The 24,501-nt window shown below is 37.9% G+C and overlaps 1 protein-coding gene across 1 annotated transcript; it reads left to right on the top strand.

The window, feature by feature from the left end:
• Positions 1-1,299: 1,299 nt before the first annotated feature.
• Positions 1,300-24,214, top strand: LOC133538963 (keratin, type I cytoskeletal 20-like). Its single transcript, XM_061880924.1, has 9 exons — positions 1,300-1,660; positions 7,955-8,080; positions 15,929-16,011; positions 16,074-16,230; positions 16,305-16,466; positions 22,119-22,244; positions 22,318-22,547; positions 22,626-22,660; positions 23,877-24,214. The coding sequence occupies exons 1-9, from the start codon at positions 1,364-1,366 to the stop codon at positions 23,972-23,974; spliced, it is 1,314 nt and encodes a 437-aa protein (XP_061736908.1). The 5' UTR covers positions 1,300-1,363; the 3' UTR covers positions 23,975-24,214.
• Positions 24,215-24,501: the final 287 nt, after the last annotated feature.

The following is a 24,501-nucleotide window of genomic DNA, read 5'->3' on the forward strand; positions in this document are numbered from 1 at the left end:
CTGTTATCGACGCAAAGTTCAAAAGCCAGCATCTGTGATGGTATGGGGGTGCATTAGTGCCCAAGGCTTGGGTAACTTACACATCTGTGAATGCACCATTAATGCTGAAAGGTACATACAGGTTTTGGAACAACATACGCTGCGATTTAAGCGCCGACTTTTACATGGACGCCCCTGCTTATTTTCAGCATGACAATGCCAAGCCACATTCAGCACGTGTTACAACAGTGTGGCTTTGTAAAAAAAGAGTGTGGGTACTTTCCTGGCCTGCCTGCAGTCCAGACATGTCTCCCATCGAAAATGTGTGGCGCATTATGAAGCGTAAAATACGACAGCGGAGACCCCGGACTGTTGAACGACTGAAGCTCTACATAAAACAAGAATGGGAAAGAATTCCACTTTCAAAGCTTCAACAATTAGTTTCCTAAGTTCCCAAACGTTTATTGAGTGTTGTTAAAAGAAAATGTGATGTAACACAGTGATGAACATGCCCTTTCCCAACTACTTTGGCATGTGTTGCAGCCATGAAATTCTAACTTAATTATTATTTGCAAAATAAAATAAAGTTTATGAGTTTGAACATCAAATATTTTGTCTGTGTAGTGCATTCAATTGAATATGGGTTGAAAAAGATTTGCAAATCCTTCTATTCCGTTTATATTTACATCTAACACAATTTCCCAACTCATATGGAAACGGGGTTTGTACAAGTGCCATTCATCCATCCATCCATTTTCTACCGCTTGTCCCGTTCAGGGTGGTGAGGGTGCTGGAGTGTGCATGCACACTGTAGCGAGTCCGTGTACAAAATGTAGGTGCAGAAATTTGCATATAATCTCCCTGCAGCACCAACCGTGACTTCAACTTACAAAAGTTGAAGAATAGTTGTCCAACATTTTTTATTTTAAAAGGTGCTTTAACTAGTTGTGTTTTTTTAGGTTATCACAGGTATATAAAGTTAATGACAAAAAAATCAAGAGCAATATTTTAGTTGGTGGTGCTTAGAAAAGAAGCATCTTGATAAGCCAAATCAATTTTGAAAGGAAGTCATGTAAATATTTGTCGTCCAACCAGCCAGACTACACGTTCAACGTGAACTCAAATACACATTAATCTTTTTAAAAAATTCTGGGTTTGGTTATCGGAGGCAGCCATCAGGCCGCTCAACTTGATATTCAACTTTTCAAAGGCCGTGCCATACCGTTGTACACACCTGCTATGTGGGGGGGGGGAAACCCCGATTATAAGCGTGCCAAACATTGCTGTGGTGCCTGGAGGGACACTTGCAGGCTGCTATAAAAATATCCACTTGAGTGAGCCGCAATCACTCCTCGCTGACAATCTTCAGCCTCCACGTCTCATCATGTCTCTCATCCTCGGCCGCCACGGCAGCAGCGCCCGCAGCATGTCCTCCGCCAGCGCTATGAGCATGAGCGGAGGCCTGCAGCTGATCGGGGGCAGCCAGTCTCGTGTGGCCAACGTCTACCAGAGCGGCCGCGCGCCCAGCGTGTACGCCGGCGCCGGGGGAAGTGGAACCCGCATCTCCCAGGCCAGCAACTTCAGCAGCTATGGCGGGGGCCAATACGGTGACTTCATGGCGGTCAGCGAGAAGTCCACCATGCAGAACCTCAACGACCGCTTGGCCACCTACCTGGAAAAAGTAAGAGGATGCAACTGTCATTTTTCTTCTGTCTTTATACCTAATAGCTTCTCACCTTATTTTACTATTTATTGTGGTTATAGACACAAAGGGGCTTGATCAGCATTGTTAAATCAATATTTCCCTGTATTGTGTACCCCGGGGTCCCCAAAATCTGTCCTGCGGGAAGTCCCAAGAAAATGTTTTTTTTGTCTTATTATTTAAAAAAAATCTGTCCTCTTTAATCTTTTTTCTACCGCATGTTGCTCTCAGGGTCTCTTAATTACTCAGGCAAATCCTGCATGCATTTCCCCATCGATAACGAATAATGTACACGCTCTTTCAGTCAATTAGTGTATATATATATATATATATATATATATATATGTATGTATGTATGTATGTATATATATATATAATATATATACATACATATGTATATGTATACATATATATGTATACATTATGTATATGTATACATATGTATATGTATATATATATACATATGTATATATGTATATATGTATATATATACATATGTGTATATATACTGTATATATAAGTTTGTATATGTATATGTGTATATATATATATATATATATATATATATATATATATATATATATATATATCGCTTTGACGCCTTCTACAGCAGGTACGATCTACATGTCAGTCCAGTCACATGTGTTTGGCTTCCGCAGACACACGCACTCGACTGCAAGGAATACTGGGTGACACAGAGTACACTAATGGTTGTGATATAAAAACCTCTAACGCTCTTACTAATATGCACAACACTGCGAACCCACACCAAACAAGAATGACAAACACATTTCAGGAGAACATCCTCACAGTAACACAACATAAACGCAACACAACAAATATCCAAAATCCTTTGCATCCATGACAATTCCTGACTATACACCCCGCTAGCAGCAAAACCCGCCCCCCGGAAGCTGCATACATCATGTTGCTGGACTAACAGTCGTTTTGTACATGTTGTTGAAGGTGTCAAAGGCAATGGCTTTACAGCATGCCCTTATTCTTGTCATCAGTATGAACAACATTGGATATTCGCGATAACGTTAGCGGCTTCCATTGTCTTCTTTACTCTGTGCAACGGGTTTAAATAGCTCTTTGAGTGGTAAAGGTGGCCGACCTCTGATGTATTTCAACGGGCGGGTGGCGGGCAGTTGCGGTTCTGATAAAATTATGGTTCGGGTGTATGGTGGGTGGATGACGACTTTGGTGATGCAGTTGCAGATGATATAATTGCCTATCCGCGCATCTCTAATATATATCTATATATATATATATATATCTACATATATATATAGATAGATATATCTATCTATATATATATGTATGTATATATATCTATATATATATATATCTATCTATATATATATATATATGTCTTGATTGGATTATCCAGAGAATAGTGCTCGATACCGTGGTAGAGCGCAATATGTAGGTGTGGGAAAAAAAATCACAAGACTACTTCATCTCTACAGATCTGTTTCATGAGGGGTTCCCTCAATCATCAGGAGATGACCGCTGATGATTGAGGGAACCCCTCATGAAACAGATCTGTAGAGATGAAGTAGTCTTGTGATTTTTTTCCCACACCTACACATATATATATATATATATATATATATATATGTGGTTATATATATATATATATATATATATATATGTGGTTATATGTATATATATATATAAATATTTTATCTATGTGTACAAACCCCGTTTCCATATGTGTTGGGAAATTGTGTTAGATGTAAATATAAATAGAATACAATGATTTGCAAATCATTTTCAACCCATATTCAGTTGAATATGCTACAAAGACAACATATTTGATGTTCAAACTGATAAACATTTTTTTTTGTGCAAATAATCATTAACTTTAGAATTTGATGCCAGCAACACTTGACAAAGAAGTTGGGAAAGGGGGCAATAAATACTGATAAAGTTTAGGAATGCTCATCAAACACTTATTTGGAACATCCCACAGGTGTGCAGGCTAATTAGGAACAGGTGGGTGCCATAATTGGGTATAAAAGTAGCTTCCATGAAATGCTAAGTAATTCACAAACAAAGATGGGCCGAGGGTCACCAGTTTTTAAGCAAATTGTCGAACAGTTTTAAAACAACCTTTCTCAACGAGCTATTGCAAGGAATTTAGGGATTTTACCATCTAAGGTCCGTAAAATCATCAAAAAGTTCAGAGAATCTGGAGAAATCACTGCACGTAAGCGATATTACAGACTTTTGACCCCTCAGGCGGTACTGCATTAAAACCCGACATCAGTGTGTAAAGGACATCACCACATAGGCTCAGGAACACTTCATAAAAGCACTGTCAGTAACTACAGTTGGTTGCTACATCTGTAAGTGCAAGTTAAAACTCTACTATGCAAAGCAAAACCCATTTATCAACAATATCCTGAAACGCCGCCGGCTTGGCTGGGCCCGAGCTCACCTAAGATGGACTGATGCAAAGTGGAAAGCTGTACTGTGGTCTGACGAGTCCACATTTCAAATTATATTTGGAAACAGACAACGTGGTGTCCTCCGGAACAAAGAGGAAAATAACCATTCGGATTGTTTTAGGCGCAAAGTTCAAAAGCCAGCATCTGTGATGGTATGGGGGTGTATTAGTGCCCAAGGCATGGGTAACTTACACATCTGTGAAGGCACCGTTAATGCTGAAAGTTCCATCAGAGCAACGTTATCATGGACGCCCCTGCTTATTTTAGCAAGACAAGTGTTACAACAGCGTGGCTTCTTAAAAAAAGAGGGCAGGTACTTTCCTGGCCCGCCTGAAGTCCAGACCTGTCTCCCATCGAAAATGTGTGGCGCATTATGAAGCGTAAAATACGACAGCGGAGACCCCGGACTGTTGAACGACTAAAGTTGTACATAAAACAAGAATGGGAAAGAATTCCACTTTCATAGCTTCAACAATTAGTTTCCTCAGTTCCCAAACATTTATTGAGTGTTGTTAAAAGAAAAGGTGATGTAACACAGTGGTGAACATGCCCTTTCCCAACTACTCTGGCACGTGTTGCAGCCATCAAATTCTAAACTTAATGATTATTTGCAAACAATTTTTTTTTTTTCAGTTTGAACATCAAATATGTTGTCTTTGTAGCATATTCAACAGAATATGGGTTGAAAAGGATTTGCAAATCATTGTTTCCCGTTTATATTTACATCCAACACAATTTCCAAACTCATAAAAAACAGGGTTTGTATATATGTATACGTACTGTATGTGTATATATATGTATGTATATATCTGTATATATGCATATATATGTATAGGTATGTGTATATACAGTGGGGCAAAACAGTATTTAGTCAGCCACCAATTGTGCAAGTTTTCCCACTTAAAATGATGACAGAGGTTTGTAATTTTCGTCGTAGGTACACTTTAACTGTGAGAGACAGAATGTGAAAAAAAAAAATCCGGAATTCACATTGTAGGAATTTTAAAGAATTGATTTGTAAGTTATGGTGGAAAATAAGTATTTGGTCATTTCAAACGAGGAAGATCTCTGGCTCTCACAGAACTGTAACTTTTTAAGAAGCTCTTTTGTCCTCCACTCGTTAGCTGTATTGATGGAACCTGTTTGAACTTGTTATCTGTATAAAAGACACCTGTCCACAGCCTCAAACAGTCAGATTCCAAACTCCACTATGGCCAAGACCAAAGAGCTGTCAAAGGACACCAGGAAAAGAATTGTAGACCTGCACCAGACTGGGAAGAGTGAATCTACAATAGGCAAGCAGCTTGGTGTGAAAAAATCAACTGTGGGAGCAATTATCAGAAAATGGAAGACATACAAAACCACTGATAATCTCCCTCAATCTGGGGCTCCACGCAAGATGTCATCCCAGAACCACACGGGGGGACCTGGTGAATGACCTGCAGAGAGCTGGGACCAAAGTAACAAATGTTACCATCAGTAACACACTACGCCGACAGGGAATCAAACCCTGCAGTGCCAGATGTGTCCCCATGCTTAAGCCAGTGCATGTCCAGGCCCGTCTGAAGTTTGCCAGAGAGCACATGGATGATACAGCAGAGGATTGGGAGAATGTCATGTAGTCAGATTAAACCAAAATAGAACTTTTTGCTATAAACTCAATTTGTCGTGTTTGGAGGAAGAAGAATACTGAGTTGCATCCGAAGAACACCAAACCTACTGTGAAGCATGGGGGTGGGAACATCATGCTTTGGAGCTGTTTTTCTGCTAAGGGGACAGGACGATTGATCCGTGTTAAGGAAAGTGAGATCTTTGAAGATGAAACCTGTCTGGGTCTTCCAGCATGACAATGATCCCAAACACATCGCCCGGGCAACGAAGGAGTGGCTCCGTAAGAATCATTTGAAAGTCCTGGAGTGGCCTAGCCAGTCTCCAGACCTCAACCCCATAGAAAATCTGTGGAAGGAGTTAAAAGTCTGTGTTGCTCGGCGACACCCCAAAACATCACTGCTCTAGAGAAGATCTGCATAGAGGAATGGGCCAAAATACCAGCTACTGTGTGTGCAAACCTGGTAAAGACCCATAGTAATCGTTTGACCTCTGTTATTGCCGACAAAGGTTATATTACAAAGTATTGAGTTGAATTTTTGTTATTGACCAAATACTTATTTTCCACCATAATTTACAAATAAATTCTTTAAAATTCCTAAAATGTGAATTCCTGGATTTTTTTTCACATTCTGTCTCTCACAGTTGAAGTGTACCTATGATGAAAATTACAGACTTCTGTCATCATTTTAAGTGGGAGAACTTGCACAATCGGTGGCTGACTAAATACTTTTTTGCCCCACTGTGTGTGTGTATATATAGGCATGTATAGATATATGCATATATATGTGTATATATGTATGTATATATGTATATACACGTATATAAATATATATCTGTGTGTGTATATATATGTATATATGTGTGTATATATGTATACGTATATATGTACATGTGTATATATGTGTGTACATGTGTATATATGTATATGTATATATATATAGTATATATATATATATACATATACAGTATATATATATCCATATATGTATATTTATGTATGTATATATACGTATATACATATATATATATATGTGTGTGTGTATATATGTGTATATATGTATTCGTATATATGTATGTGTGTATATGTGTATATATGTATATGTGTATGTATGTATATACATATACATGTGTGTGTGTGTATATATATATATATATATATACATATACATATATATATATATATATATATATATACATATACATATATATATATATATATATATATATATATATATATACATATACATATATATATATATATATATATATATATATATATATATCTTTGTATACACACACATTTATAGATGGATAGATAGTCCTTTATTGATTCCTTCAGGAGAGTTCCTTCAGGACAATTAAAAATTCCAGCTGCAGTGAACAGAGTTGAGATCAATTAAACAGCAAAAAGTAAATAATGGGGTTTTAATGGAAACAAAATAGAAAAAAAAAAATATATATATATATATATATACATATATATATATACATATATATGTATGTATGTATATGTGTATATATACACATATATATATATATATATATATATATATATATATATATATAATTGTATGTATATACACACATATATATATATGTATGTATATATATACACACACACACACATATATATATATATATATATATATATATATATATATATATATATATGCATCTATTTGTATAGTAAAGGTTTCTGTGGTTTATCCGTTATACAGTGCTTAAAACCAGGGTAGAGCGGAGTATAAGATATAAGTTAGGTCAGGAAAAAAACACGGAGTCTATTTCATCCCTACGTGCCTGTTTCGCTAGTTTTACTGCTCTTCAGGGGATCCCCTGAAGTCCCAAATCCGGCCAATTTTTTTTAACCTGATGTGGCCCCCTTAGTCAAATAGTTTGGGGACCCCTGGTTTACTCCATGTTTGGCTGAGATACATAGTACACTTTTGTTGACGGAAATAGTGTTTATATATGAATATATGATATATATATATATATATATATATATATATATATATATATATATATATATATATATATATATAATAAGAATATGTCAGCAAACATTGTGTTCGTGCAGCTAATTGTTTTGCAGACTCTGCTCAGCGCGAAATTCGGTTTGACAAGGCACGCATGAAAGGAGGCGCCGGGACTACTGACCCGATGACTGGGCTGGCATGAGTTGACATTGTCTTTGTGTGTGCAGGTGCGCTCTTTGGAGGCTGCCAACAGGAAGTTGGAGATGCAGATCAGAGAGTTCTACGATAGGATGTCTCCCACCACCAGAGACTGGTCCGCCTACTTCGCCACCATCGCCGACCTGCGAGCTCAGGTGTGGCTCGATCACGCCTAACATGTCCAAGTATTCCCGCAATGCAGTAAACAAGGATCAAAGGCAGAGTCTATACTAATTACACTCCATTACAACTCATTAAGAACCGGTTGCCTTTGGGAGTGGCCTTTGCATATTTAACCGGCCTACTTTCACACGAGTGTCTCTTTAAAGCACCAGCAGGACAAATAGTCTGCCAATGTAAATCACATGACATGCTGTAACTATGGCGGACTCATATGACCTTCTCCACCGAGGAGAAACATCCTGAAAAATGAAAGGAGGCAGGTGCCATTTAAAAAATAATATCATTAACTCCAAAAGCCATATATGGTGCTTAAAGGGGAACATTATCACAATTTCAGAAGGGTTAAACCCAATAAAAATCAGTTCCCAGTGGCTTATTTTATTTTTCGAAGTTTTTTTCAAAACTTTACCTGTCCCGGAATATCCCTAAAAAATGCTTTAAAGTGCTTGATTTTCGCCATCTGCGAAGCCACTGTCCATTTCCCTGTGACGTCACATAGCGATTCCAAATCAAACAATGGCGAATAGCACAGCAAGATATAGCGACATTAGCTCGGATTCAGACTCGGATTTCAGCGGTTTAAGCGATTCAACAGATTACGCATGTATTGAAACAGATAGTTGGAGTATTGAGGCAAGTAGTGAAAACGAAATTGAAGAAGAAACTGAAGCTATTGAGCGAATAGCTATTGATGCTATTTGGCCATGTCTGCCTTAGCATCGCCGGTAAAACGTGCAGACCAAACGATCAGGACTTTCACATTGAGACTGGATCAACTTAAATCCGTCGATTGGTAAGTGTTTGTTTCGCATTAAATGTAGGTGGAAGGAAACGCTGGATGCAAATATAGCTACAAATGTACACACAGCTATCCTAAATAGCATGTTAGCATCAATTAGCTGGCAGTCATGCTGCGACCAAATATGTCTGATTAGCACATAAGTCAATAAAATCAACAACACTCCCCTTTGTGATTTCGTTGACTTTATCGTTGAGAATGCATCTGCTTTGAGTGTCGCAAGATATCCAGACATTTTTGCCATCTCTGTCATAGCATCGCCGGTAAAAACCAAATGAGAGACTTTCGCATCTCCTTACAATGGAGCAACTTAAATCCGTCGATTGGTAAGTGTTTGTTTGGCATTAAATGGGGATGGAGGGAAAGGCTGGATGTAAATATAGCTACAAATGAAGCATAATGCTGCAATATGTACACAGCTAGCCTAAATAGCATGTTAGCATTGACTAGCATGCCGTGCTAATCGATGCACATTCTACGTAAATCAACTTGAATGCGTCCCTGATCGTGTTGTTACACCCTCTGACAGCACACCGACGAGGCATGATGTTTCCAAGGTATCGAAAAATAGTCGAAAAAACGCAAAATAACAGAGCTGATTTGACTCGATGCGTGTGATGTGGTAGGGAAAAATGGTGTTGAGTACCGATGTGACGTCACTTTCTGACGTCGTCGCTCAGAAAGGGATAAACAGAAAGGCGTTTAATTCGCCAAAATTCACTCATTTAGAGTTCGGAAATCGGTTGAAAAAATATATGGTCTTTTTTCTGCAACATCAAGTTATATATTGACGCTTACATGGATCTGGTGATAATGTTCCCCTTTAACACATGTAAAACGAGTAAATATCCAGGCAAACTTATCCATGCAAACTGTTTTTATTCAATGTAGTTTGTAATTGTGACACATATTCAAATATTGTTGTTCAATGCCAATGTGGTTTTAGTTTATCTGGAAGATGTAGCAATGCAATATATCACCTGTTGACAGTTTCACCATTCAAAATGTACGAAAAGGAAGAAACAGAGCTTATTTGTACCGCCCTCTGTCTCACAGCAATAACTAACAATTTTGCTTATTTCCTTTGTTCAATCTGTAACATAGGTAAATGTAAATAAACATAAATATTTATTTTACCAAATATATATATATATATGTATATATATATATATATATATATATATATATATATATATATATATATACATATATATATTAGGGGTGTGGGAAAAAATCGATTCAAATACGAATCGAATCGCATACGTTGTGAGTTTCAGAATCGATTCTCATTTTTTAAAATTCCAATTTTTTTTATTTTTTCAATCAATCCAACAAACCACTACACCGCAATACCATAACAATGCAATCCAATTCCAAAACCAAACCTGACCCAGCAACACTCAGAACTGCAATAAACAGAACAATTGAGAGGAGACACAAACACGACACAGAACAAACCAAAAGTAGTGAAACAAAAATGAATATTATCAACAACAGTATCAATATTGGTTATAATTTCAGCATAGCAGTGATTAAAAATCCCTCATTGACATTATCATTAGACATTTATAAAAATAAAAAATAAAAAATATTGTCACAGTGGCTTACACTTGCATTGCATCTCATAAGCTTGACAACACACTGTGTCCAATGTTTTCACAAAGATAAAATAAGACATATTTTTGGTTCGTTTAATAGTTAAAACAAATTTACATTATTGCAATCAGTTGATAAAACATTGTCCTTTACAATTATAAAAGCTTTTTTTTTTTTTTAAATCTACTACTCTGCTAGGATATCAGCAGACTGGGGTAGATCCTGCTGAAATCCTATGTATTGAATGAATACAGAATCGTTTTGAATCGGAAAAACATCGTTTTTGAATCGAGAATCGAATCGAATCCGAAAAATCGATATATTATCGAATCGTGACCCCAAGAATCGATACTGAATCGAATCGTGGGACACCCAAAGATTCACAGCCCTAATATATATATATATATATATATATATATATATATATATATATATATATATATATATATATATATATATATATATATATATATATATATATATATATATGTATATATATATATGTATATATATACATGTATATATACGCACAAATATGTAATTTATAAAGATTCAATTAAATCTTGAATTTTCCTGAGCTCTCTGCAAACTGCATCATTGATATATTTTCATGCAAACTCATGTTTATGTTCAGGAATACATCCTGATAAAAAAAAAAAAAGAATGAAACTATTAATGCTGGCACAATGTCGCATCACACGTTGACAGTTGCACAATTCCACATATTGGAAAAGGAGTCGCAAAAAGCAGGTCTTATTTTATCCTAGCCCTTCTCTGTTTAACAGCAATAAGACTTTTCTTCACTTGCCGTGTTCAATCTGTAACATACAAAAATGTAAATAAACATAAATAATGTTTATCTTACCAAATATACAGTCGTAGTCAAACGTTTACATACATTTGTAAAGAACATAATGTCATGGCTGTCTTGAGTTTCCAATAATTTCTACACCCGTCTTCCGCCCGCGACCCCAAAGGGAATAAGCGGTAGTAAATGGATGGATGGATAATTTCTACAACTCTTATTTTTTTGTGATAGAGTGATTTGAGCACATACTTGTTAGTCCCAAAAAACATTCATGAAGTTTGGTTCTTTTATGAATTTATTATGGGTCTACTGAACATGTGAGCAAATCTGCTGGGTCAAAAGTATACATACAGCAATGTTAATATTTGGTTACATGTCCCTTGGTAAGTTTCACTGCAATAAGGCGCTTTTGGTAGCCATCCACAAGCTTCTGGTTGAATTGTTGACCACTCCTCTTCACAAAATGGGTGCCGTTCAGCTAAATTTGTTGGTTTCCCGAAATAAACTTATTTCTTCATCATTGTCCACACGTTTAAGTCAGGACTTTGTGAAGGCCATTCTAAATCCTTAATTATAGCCTGATTTAACCATTCCTTTAACACTTTTGGCGTGTGTTTGGGATCATTGTCCTGTTGTATCACCGAACTGCGCCCAAGACCCAACCTCCGGGGTGATGATTTTAGGTTGTCCTGAAGAATTTGGAGGTAATCCTCATAAAAGAACCAAACTTCATGAATGTTTTTTGTGACCAACAAGTATGTGCTCTAATCATTTATCAGTCCATCCATTTTCTACCACTTATTCCCTTTTTTTGGGGGGTCGCGGGGGGCACTGGCGCCTACCTCAGCTACAATCGGGCGGAAGGCGGGGTACACCCTGGACAAGTCGCCACCTCATCACAGGGCCAACACAGATAGACAGACAACATTCACACTCACATTCACACTCTAGGGCCCATTTAGTGTTGCCAATCAACCTATCCCCAGGTGCATGTCTTTGGAAGTGGGAGGAAACCGGAGTACCCGGAGGGAACCCACGCATTCACGGGGAGAACATGCAAACTCCACACAGAAAGATTGGGATTGAACTCAGGACTGCCGGACCTTCGTATTGTGAGGCAGACGCACTAACCCCTCTGCCACCGTGAAGCCCAATCACTGTATCACAAAAAACTAAGAGTTGTAGAAATGTTTGGAAACTCAAGACAGCCATGACATTATGTTCTTTACAAGTGTATGTAAACTTTTATATTCGAATATGTAATTTATAAAGATTCAATTAAATCTTGAATAGAATGAACACGGACCTAAGATATTGCTTCCATTTCAACTTGTCATTACACAGATAAACATGCATTTTTGCATTTTGGATGAACATATATTCGATTTTTGGGTTTATCTGGAAAAATTAAAATCCATAAAAGTAAAACAGCACAAAATTCAATTTGATGGCAATATACCTTGAAGGTAGAAAAGCGCTGTACAAGTACAACCCATTTATCATTTATCATTTATAACGCTTAAACCAAAAAGAAACAAAAGCCGAGTGCCGCTAAGAAAAGGCCTAGGGATGGCTGTGCAAAAGAAAACTAAAACTGAACTGGCTGCAGAAAAACCAAAAACAGAATGCTGGACGACAGCAAAGACTTACAGCGTGTGGAGCAGATGGCGTCCACAAAGTACGTCCGTACATGACAATCAACAATGTCCCCACAAAGAATAGAATAGAATAGAGTTGTATTGTCATTATTGCAGTGAACAGGTCCAAAGAACAACGGAATTGGAGCAGATCCCCTAAGGTGCATATACAATATAATAATATAAATAGTAAAAAAAATAGAAATAAGAGATGTAACTATATATATGTATATATATCCACACACATGTATATATGCATGCATATGAATATATATACACACATACATATAACATTATTGCACATTATAGTCCGAAAAAAATTAAAAGACATGACACATGAGGACATGATGGACATATTGTGCTCACTCAGTGCCTGTTTAATGCTACTATGGCTCTTGGGTAAAAGCTGTATTTTAGTCTATTTGTGCCAGCTTTTAGCACCCTATAGCGTCTTCCCGAGGGTAACAGTAGCAAAGGAGGATAGTATCAAGTTAAATAATCTGGATTGCAAAGTAGATGCGGGGAATAGCATTCAAGGAAGACATGAAACTGCTACAGGAAAATACCAACAAAACAGGAAAAGCCACCAAAATAGGAGCGCAAGACAAGAACTAAAACATGACACACGGGAAAACACCAAAACAATTCTAAATAAGTTACGGCGACGGTTGGTTACGGTGTGAATTCATATCCAATAATTTTGAGAATAACTTTTTGTTGTCAATATCGGCTGCTGAGTTTCTTTTTTTTTAATGTTTTCTGCTGGTGGTGTGCTTCAGAATTTTGTCAATGAAAAAAAAAAAGTGCCTTGGCTCAGAAAAGTTTGAAAAACACTGAAATAGACATTGAAAAGAGAATCAGACACGAATACAAATAGATGGAATAGATATCGAAAGGGTAAAAGAAACCAGATTTTTGGGAGTATTAATAGATGATAAAATGAACTGGAAATCTCATATACAAGACATACAACATAAGGTGGCAAAAAATATTTAAATAATGAATAAATCAAAATACGTCCTGGGCCAAAAATCACTTTATATTCTCTACTGCTCGCTAGTGTTTAACATATCTGAGTTATTGTGCAGAAATATGGGGAAACAACTACAAATGTGCGCTACATTCGTTAACTGTGCTACAAAAAAGATCGATTAGAATAATACACAATGTTGGACATAGAGAACGTACAAACCCTTTATTTATTGAGTCAGAAATATTAAAGCCTGCAATGAGGTGGCGACTTGTCCAGGGTGTACCCCGCCTTCCGCCCGATTGTAGCTGAGATAGGCGCCAGCGCCCCCCGCGACCCCAAAAAGGAATAAGCGGTAGAAATGGATGGATATTAAAGCTTGATGACTTGATACAATTGCAAACAGCTAAATTGATGTACAAAGTAAATTATAACCTGCTACCAAAGAATGTACAACAATTATTCTCAACTAAAGGGGCGGTATAGCTCGGTTGGCAGAGTGGCAGTGCCAGCAACTTGAGGGTTCCCGGTTCGATCCCCGCTTCCGCCATCTTAGTCACTGCCGTTGTGTCCTTGGGCAATACACTTTACCCACCTACTCCCAGTGCCACCCACACTGGTTTAAATGGAACTTAGATATTGGGTTTCACTATGTAAAGCGCTTTGAGTCACTAGAGAAAAGCGCTATATAAATATAATTCACTTCACTAAAGAGGAGAAATATAATCTTGGAGGAAAATCTAACTTAAAACATTTTTATGCCCGTACAACACTTAAAACTTTTAGCATATCAGTATGTGGAATTAAATTATGGAATGGATTAAGTAAAGAAGTTAAACATTGTACTGATATGATCCAGTTTAAGAGGATGTTCAAATTAATAGTGCTTACAAAGTACAAAGAATAAGTATTATGAGAAACACTTTCAAACTTATTGAAAATAAGATATTCTTCATCTTAGTATGTTAATAAATGGTAAATGGGTTGTACTTGTATAGCGCTTTTCTACCTTCAAGGTACTCAAAGCGCTTTGACACTATTTCCACATTCACCCATTTACACACTGATGGCGGGAGCTGCAATGCAAGGCCCGAACCACGACACATCAGGAGCAAGGGTGAAGTGTCTTGCTCAAGGACACAACGGACGTCATTTGGTTGGTGGAAAGTGGGGATCAAACCAGAAAACCCTCAGGTTGCTGGCACGGCCACTCTCACAACGCCATTAGTGCTCTGCCCCTCCCTCACATTTGTTTTGTTTTTAACCCGTTCTTGACCCTGGACGTATATTGAAAATACACGCAACCCTAACTCAAAATGACGGACATTTGAGGCATTTAAGAAACCCTGCCCGGACAGCCCCGCAACATTTTTTTTGTAATAATTTACTAATTAAAAGTGTTCTCCTTTACATCAGAATGTCATTTTCTTCTCCAAAAAAGCCAATTTATGAAAATTTTTTTGTCGTAATAAAGACATTTAATTTTACATTTTGAAGTCAGAATCCTTTTTAAGAAAAAAAATGCTAAATTATTATGTTTTTAATATATATTGTTTATAACCGTATACTAATAATGACTGAAATAATTAAGTACATGTTACAAAACTGCTGTGTTACTCACTCACAGATGTCATTTTGCTATTTTGCTGTAAAGAAGGTCAAAGAATGTATATTTTTGTGGGCGCTCTGAAGTGGAAAAGGGGTAGGATTAAATAAGCTTTGCTTCTTCCTACTCCTTTTCGCACATGATGTATTGTGTATTGCGAAATGATGAAATTACCTGATGTATAATGTTGTATGTACGTCATGTTCGAAATAAACTAAGAAAAGAAAAAGAAGAAAAATGAAAACACAACAGGAAAAACCGCTCTACTTCTACGCATGCGTCCATTTCTGTCCCCCTCAAAAAGTACATAAACAGTGCCATCTAGTGGCGAGTTCTAGTGCTTGCGAGCAAAGCATACTGCCATCTGCTGGACAAAGTGCGCATTGAAGCTCGTGTGTGTGCAGATCGCGCGGAGATACGCGGAGAACCAGAGCATCATCCTGCAGATCGACAACGCTCAGCTGGCTGCGGACGACTTCAAGATGAAGTAAGTCGAGGAGTGATGGCGGCGTGAGTGAAGCACATCTTCACGACGCTCCTTGGCTGCAGATATGAGATGGAGATGAACACGCGTGGAATGGTGGAGTCTGACTTGATTCGTCTCCGAGGGGTCCGGGACAACATCGTGTCCGGCATCAGTGACCTCAACATGCTGATCGAGAGCCTGCAGGACCAACTGAACCAGCTGAAGATCAACCACGAGGAGGTCAGCACACCTCAGGAGAAGACTTCACAAGTTCGTTGTATGGAGATAACAACTTTGTTTATTTTTATGTCCAGGAGATGAAGGCGATGAGGTTGCAATACACGGGCAACGTGAACGTGGAAGTGGACAGCGCGTCTTCTGTGGATCTCTCCAAGATCCTGCAAGACGTGAGGGAGCAGTACGAGTCCCTGGCGCTGAGGAACAAGCAGGAACTGGAGAGATGGTATCAAGCTAAGGTGAGGTCAAGGCTGTCTCAATTGTTACCTATGTTTTACTCCGCCTAAGAGTGATTTTTTTTAGCTAGATTAATCACATTTTTTAATTAATCATGATGAATAAACTGGGAAGCACGGTGGGAGAGGGGTTGCTTTCGGTCCCCTAGAGCAGTGGTTCTCAAATGGGGGTACGCGTACTCCTGGGGGTACTTGAAGGTATGACAAGGGGTACGTGAGATTTTTTTTTAATATTCTAAAAATACCAACAATTCAAAAATCCTTTATAAATATATTTATTGAATAATACTTCAACAAAACATGAATGTAAGTTCATAAACTGTGAAAAGAAATGCAACAATGCAATATTCAGTGTTGACAGCTACATTTTTGGTGGACATGTTCCATAATGTTAAATATTTCCTTTTCTGTGAAGAAATGTTTAGAATTAAGTTGCTGAATCCAGATGGATCTCTATTACAATCCCCAAAGAGGGCACTTTAAGTTGATGATTACTTCTATGTGTAGACATATTTATTTATAATTAAATCACTTGTTTATTTTTCAACACGTTTTTAGTTATTTGTAATGCCTTTTTTTCCAAATAGTTCAAGAAAGACCACTACAAATGAGCAATATTTTGCACTGTTATACAATTTAATAAATCAGAAACTGATGACATAGTGCTGTATTTTACTTCTTTAACTTTTTTTTCCAACCAAAAATGCTTTGCTCTGATTAGGAGGTACTTAGATTAAAAAAATGTTTTCACTGAAAAAACGTTGAGAACCACTGCCCTAGAGCATACTTGCAAATCTATAGGTGGGGGGTGGAGGTGTTAGGGGGTTGAGGTGGGCGGGGCTGGGGAGGGGTGGTGTTTGGTAGTAGCAGGGGTGTATAATGTAGCGTCCAGGAAGAGTTAGTGCTGCAAGGATTTCTGGGTATTTCTTCTGTTGTGTTTATGTTGTGTTACAGTGTGGATGTTCTCCCAAAATGTGTTTGTCATTCTTGTTGTGTGACAGCCGCAAATATTATGTGACTGGTCCCTTCACTATTCTTAATTTGTATGTTTTGGAGAAACATTGTACAATAGACCAGTGGTTCTCAACCTTTTTTCAGTGATGTACCCCCTGTGAACATTTTTTTTAATTTAAGTACCCCCTAAGCAGAGCAAAGCCTTTTTGGTTGAAAAAAAAAAGAGATAAAGAAGTAGAATACAGCACTATGTCATCAGTTTCTGGTTTATTAAATTGTATAACAGTGCAAAATATTGCTCACTTGTAATGGTCTATCTTGAACTATTTGGAAAAAAAGATATAAAAATAACAAAAAACTTGTTGAAAAATAAACAAGTGATTCAATTAAAAATAAAGATTTCTACGCATAGAAGTAATCATCAACTTAAAGTGCCCTCTTTGGGGATTGTAATAGAGATCCATCTGGATTCATGAACTTAATTCCAAACATTTCTTCACACAAAAGTAAACCTTTAACATCAATATTTATGGAACATGTCCACAGAAAATCTGTCTGTCAACACTGAATATTGCATTGTTGTATTTTTCTCCCCACAGTGTATGAACTTACATTCATATTTTGTTGAATTACTATTCAGTAAATATATTTATAAAATATTTTTAAATTGTTGCTATTTTTAGAATATTGTTAAAAAATCTTACGTACCCCTTGGCATACCTTCAAGTACCCCCAGGAGTATGCGTACCCCCATTTGAGAACCACTGCCCACATATGTGGTCCTCTCCAAGGTTCTCATAGTCATCATTGTCACCGACGTCCCACTGGGTGTGAGTTTTCCTTGCCCTTATATGGGCCTACCGAGGATGTCGTAGTGGTTTGTGTTGTGATTTGTGCAGCCCTTTGAGACACTAGTGATTTAAGGCTATATAAATGAACATTGATTGGTTGATTGATAGTGCATTTGCCTCACAATACGAAGGTCCTGAGTAATCCTGAGTTCAATCCCGGACTACTCGGAGTTTGCATGTTCTCCCCGTGACTGCGTGGGTTCTCTCCGGGTACTCCGGCTTCCTCCCACTTCCAAAGACATGCACCTGGGGATAGGTTGATTGGCAACACTAAATGGTCCCTAGTGTGTGAATGTGAGTGTGAATGTTGTCTGTCTATCTGTGTTGGCCCTGCGATGAAGTGGTGACTTGTCCAGGGTGTACACCGCCTTTCGCCCAAATGCAGCTGACCCCAAAAGGGACAATACTGACTCACAGTTGCTGTTATATAGACTAGAATATAATAGAAATAGAATAGAATAGAAAGGACTTTATTAAACCCTGGGGGAAAATTCAGCACCACAGTTTGCGCACTATAGACCGGGGGTCACCAACCTTTTTGAAACCAAGAGCTACTTCTTGGGTACTGATTAATGCGAAGGGCTACCAGTTTGATACACACTTAAATAAATTGCCAGAAATAGCCAATTTGCTCAATTTACCTTTAATATATATATAAAAATGGGTATTTCTGTCTGTCATTCCGTCGTACATTTTTTTTCCTTTTACGGAAGGTTTTTTGTAGAGAATAAATGATGAAAAAAACACTTAATTGAACGGTTTAAAAGAGGAGAAAACAGGAAAAAAATGAAAATTAAATTTTGAAACATCGTTTATCTTCAATTTCGACTCTTTAAAAATCAAAATTCAACCGAAAAAAATGAAGAGAAAAACTAGATAATTTGAATCTTTTTGAAAAATTTAAAAAAAGAATTTATGGAACATCATTAGTAACTTTTCCTGATTAATATTCATTTAAAAAAATTGATGACATGTTTTAAATTGCTTAAAATCCAATCTGCACTTTGTAAGAATATATAACAAATTGGACCAAGCTATATTTCTAACAAAGACAAATCATTATTTCTTCTTGATTTTCCAGAACAAAAATTTTTAAAGAAATTCAAAAGACTTTGAAATAAGATTTAAATTTGATTGTACAGATTTTCTAGATTTACCAGAATAATATTTTTTTATTTTAATCATAATAAGTTTGAAGAAATATTTCACAAATATTCTTCGTGGAAAAAACAGAAGCTAAAATGAAGAATTAAATGATAATGTATTTATTATTCTTTACAATAAAAAAAAAATACTTGAACATTGATTTAAATTGTCCGGAAAGAAGAGGAAGGAATTCAATATGGAAAAAGGTATATGTGTTTAAAAATCCTAAAATCATTTTTAAGGTTGGATTTTTTCTCTAAAATTGTCTTTCTGAAAGTTATAAGACGCAAAGTAAAAAAAATAAATTAACTTATTTAAACAAGTGAAGACCAAGTCTTTAAAATATTTTCTTAGATTTTTAAATTCTATTTGAGTTTTCTCTCTCGTAGAATTAAAAATGTCGAGCAAAGCGAGACCAGCTTGCTAGTAAATAAATACAATTTAAAAAATAGAGGCAGCTCACTAGTAAGTGCTGCTATTTGAGCTATTTTTAGAACAGGCCAGCGGGCTACTCATCTGGTCCTTACGGGCTACCTGGTGCCCGGGGGCACCGTGTTGGTGACCCCTGCTATAGACAATAAATACTATACAGCATTATTCACATGTGAATAATATAAATATATTCTACATTTAAGTGCAGTCAAGGAACATATGCATTACACAGTCTGATGGCTGTCGGTACGAAGGACCCCCTGTGTCGTCCCGTGTTGCATTTTGGGAGTCTGAACCTTCCCCCGAACGTCTGAATGTAGTAGGTGGGAGGTGTTGTCCATAATAGCTGAGAGCTTTGCTAGAAAGCTCCTCTCTGACACCACCGCCAGAGAGTCCAGCTCCACTCCCACCACGTCACTGGCCTTCCTCACCAGCTTGTCCAGTCTGTTTGCGTCCCTCGCTCTCAGCCCACAGCCTCAGCAAGCCACGGCGTACAAGAAGGCGCCCGCCACCACCGACTTGTAGAACATCTTCATCATCTTTGTGCAGACGTTGAAGGATCTCAGCTTCCCTTTATTTTTTTGTGTCCCTCTTATATTATCTTCCTCTTTAAATTCTTATTAATCTGCTTGTTGATTTCATTTTACAAACCCCATTTCCGTATGAGTTGGGAAATTGTGTTAGATGTAAATATAAACGGAATACAATGATTTGCAAATCATTTCAACCCATATTCAGTTAAATGCACTACAAAGACAAGATATTTGATGTTCAAACTAATAAACATTTATTTCTTTTGCAAATAATAATTAACTTAGAATTTCATGGCTGCAACACGTGCCAAAGTAGTTGGGAAAGGGCATGTTCACCACTGTGTTACATCACCTTTTCTTTTAACAACACTCAATAAACGTTTGGGAACTAAGGAAAGTAATTGTTTTATGTAGAGCTTTAGTCTTTCAACAGTCCGGGGTCTCTGCTGTCGTATTTTACGCTTCATAATTCGCCACACATTTTCGATGGGAGACAGGTCTGGACTGCAGGCGGGCCAGGAAAATACCCGCATTCTTTTTTTTTTTATGAAGCCACGCTTTTGTAACACGTGCTGAATGTGGCTTGGCATTGTGTTGCTGAAATAAGCAGGGGTGTCCATAAAAAAGACAGCGCTTAGATAGCAGCACATGTTGTTCCAAAACATGTATGTACCCTTCAGCATTATTGGTGCCTTCACAGATGTGTAAGTTACCCAAGCCTTGGGCACTAATGCACCCCCATACCATCACAGATGCTGGCTTTTGAACTTTGCGTCGATAACAGTCTGGATGGTTCACTTCCCCTTTGACACAATGTCGAATATTTCCAAAAACAATTTGAAATGTGGACTCGTGAGACCACAGAACACTTTTCCACTTTGCATCAGTCCATCTTAGATGATCTCGGGCCCAGAGAAGCCGGCGGCGTTTCTGGATGTTGTTGATAAATGGCTTTCGCTTTGAATAGCATAGCTTTAACTTGCACTTACAGATGTAGCGACGAACTGTACTTAGTGACAGTGGTTTTCTGAAGTGTTCCTGAGCCCATGTGGTGATATCTTTTAGAGATTGATGTCGTTTTTTTGATACAGTGCCGTCTGAGGGATCGAAGGTCACCGTCATTCAATGTTGGTTTCCGGCCATGCCGCTTACGTTCAGTGATTTCTCCAGATTCTCTGAACCTTTTGATGATATTATGGACCGTAGATGTTGAAATCCTTAAATTTCTTGCAATTGCACTTTGAGAAACGTTGTTCTTAAACTGTTTGACTATTTGCTCACGCAGTTGTGGACAAAGGGGTGTACCTCGCCCCATCCTTTCTTGTGAAAGACTGAGCATTTTTTGGGAAGCTGCTTTTATACCCAATCATGGCACCCACCTGTTCCCAATTAGCCTGCACACCTGTGGGATGTTCCAAATAAGTGAGCATTCCTCAACTTTATCAGTATTTACAACCACCTTTCCTAACTTCTTTGTCACATTTTGCTGGCATCAAATTCTAAAGTTAATGATTATTTGCAAAAAAAAGAAGAAAAAAGTTTATCAGTTTGAACATCCAATATGTTGTCTTTGTAGCATATTCAACTGAATATGGGTTGAAAATGATTTGCAAATCATTGTATTCCGTTTATATTTACATCTAACATAATTTTCCAACTCATATGGAAACGGGGTTTGTATTTGGAGCGGCCCATTGACAAAGAGATGAAAAGTTGTGTGTCTGTGTGTGTTTGCATAGATGGAATCCCTCCAGTCAGAAATCAAAAGTTTCACCACAGAAGTAAAGAACTTCTCCTCCCAACTGTCCGAGCTGAAGCGCACCTACCAGAGTTTGGAGATCACATACCAAGGCCTGCTTTCCGAGGTAGGGCCACCCGACTGTCAGTCTGTTTGCTGTAAAGACACGGTTGCCGACGCGTTCTTCTTCCTCGGCGCAGATCGAATGCCTGCGTCAGAACCTGGCCGACACCAATTCGCGCTACAGCTCTCAGCTCAACCAGCTGCAGATGATCATCAACGGGCTTGAGGTGGAGCTGCAGCAGCTGAAGGTGTCCATCGAGCAGCAGAAGACGGAATACACGCTGCTGCTGGACCTCAAGATGCGGCTGGAGAGGGAGATCGCCGAGTACCGCCGGCTGCTGGACGGCGAAGCCTACGAGCAGAAAAAGTGAGACGTGCTCCTCGACGTGGGCCAGGGTCCACGCACGACCTCTCGTCTCTCATTCTTTCCCCTTTCTCTTTCCAGGCCTCTGGTCATCAGCAAGGTGGTGCACGTGGAAGGTAAGGAAGGCGCCAACTGGCATCGATCGCTGACTCGGCATGTGCTCACGTCCTCTTTGTAGCACACTTCTAAAGTGCTAAATATATCCTGTGGTGTACCTCAGGGATCAATACTAGGACCTAAAGCAGGGGTCACCAACGCGGTGCCCGCGGGCACAAGGTAGCCCGTAAGGACCAGATGAGTCGCCCGCTGGCCTGTTCTAAAAATAGCTCAAATAGCAGCACTTACCAGTGAGCTGCCTCTATTTTTTAAATGGTATTTATTTACTAGCAAGCTGGTCTCGCTTTGCTCGACATTTTTGATTCTAAGAGAGACAAAACTCAAATAGAATTTGATAATCCAAGAAAATATTTTAAAGACTTTGTCTTCACTTATTGCTCGGTTGGTAAAGTGGCCGTGCCAGCAACTTGAGGGTTGCAGGTTCAATTCCCGCTTCCGCCATCCTAGTCACTGACGTTGTGTCCTTGGGCAAGACACTTTACCCACCTGCTCCCAGTGCCACCCACACTGGTTTAAATGTAACTTAGATATTGGGTTTCACTATGTAATGTCACTCGAGAAAAGCGCTATATAAATAGAATTCATTTCAATTCAATTGTTTAAATAAATTCATTTATTTTTTTACTTTGCTTCTTATAACTTTCAGAAAGGCAATTTTAGAGAAAAAATACAACCTTAAAAATGATTTTAGGAATTTTGAACACATATACCTTTTTATTTTTTAGATTCCTTCCTCTTCTTTCCTGACAATTTAAATCAATGTTCCAAGTAATTTTTTTTTTTTTGTAAAGAATAATAAATACATTTTAATTTAATTCTTCATTTTAGCTTCTGTTTTTTCGACGAAGAATATTTATGAAATATTTCTTCAAACTTATTATAATTAAAATAAAATAAAAATTTTCTGGCAAATCTAGAAAATTTTTAGAATCAAATATAAATCTTATTTCAAGTACTTTTGAATTTCTTTAAAAAAAATTGTTCTGGAAAATCGAGAAGAAATAATGATTTGTCTTCGTTAGAAATATAGCTTGGTCCAATTTGTTATACATTATAACAAAGTGCAGATTGGATTTTAAAATAAGCTCTGCTTCTTCCTACTCCTTTTCGAACATGTTGAAAAGAGAAACTGGAAATTGTGATGTATCATGTTGTATGGATGCATGTTCCAAATAAACTCAAACTCAACACATCTCAACTCTTTGTCCCCTGCAGAGCACAAGCCTGTGGTGGAGAGGAGGGTGAAGACGATCGTGGAGGAGATCATAGACGGGAAGGTGGTGGCCACCAGTGTGGACACTCAAGTGCGCTAAGGCCGCGTTAAAATGTTCCCAACCAACAATCGGCTTCCCTTTAACAGGGTGTCCCCTCTGAAAAGAGTTCACCGTCAGTTCACTACAATTACGACACAGCTGTTACAACAATGATACATTATTGGTTGCTATAAGTAACACTGCATGAACACACCGTAAAATGTGTGTTTTTGTTTGAAAAGTACCATTTGGACCCAAAATTAAGAAAAACAACAATAAATGTCTTGCTGCAGGTTGAAAGGCTGTGTTGTGTGGTTTATACTTGGGAAGAAACAAGACAATCAGGCAGCACGGTGGTACAGGGGTTAGTTAGTGCGTCTGCCTCACAATACAAAAGTCCTGGGTTCGATCCTGCGCTCGGGGTCTTTCTGTGTGGAGTTTACAAATAAATTCTTTAAAATTCCTACAATGTGAATTCCTGGATTTTTTTTCACATTCTGTCTCTCACAGTTGAAGTGTACCTATGATGAAAATTACAGACCTCTGTCATCATTTTAAGTGGGAGAACTTGCACAATCGGTGGCTGA

Source organism: Nerophis ophidion, linkage group LG20 (assembly GCF_033978795.1).
Source record: "Nerophis ophidion isolate RoL-2023_Sa linkage group LG20, RoL_Noph_v1.0, whole genome shotgun sequence".
Classification (NCBI taxonomy): Eukaryota; Metazoa; Chordata; class Actinopteri; order Syngnathiformes; family Syngnathidae; genus Nerophis; species Nerophis ophidion.

Bases quoted from the DNA above. Each gene is read 5' to 3' on its own strand.
- LOC133538963 (XM_061880924.1), top strand. From the start codon at position 1,364: ATGTCTCTCATCCTCGGCCGCCACGGCAGCAGCGCCCGCAGCATGTCC. The intron at 22,245-22,317 runs GTAGGGCCACCC...TCCTCGGCGCAG, and splicing joins ACCAAGGCCTGCTTTCCGAG to ATCGAATGCCTGCGTCAGAA. The intron at 22,548-22,625 runs GTGAGACGTGCT...TTCTCTTTCCAG, and splicing joins GAAGCCTACGAGCAGAAAAA to GCCTCTGGTCATCAGCAAGG.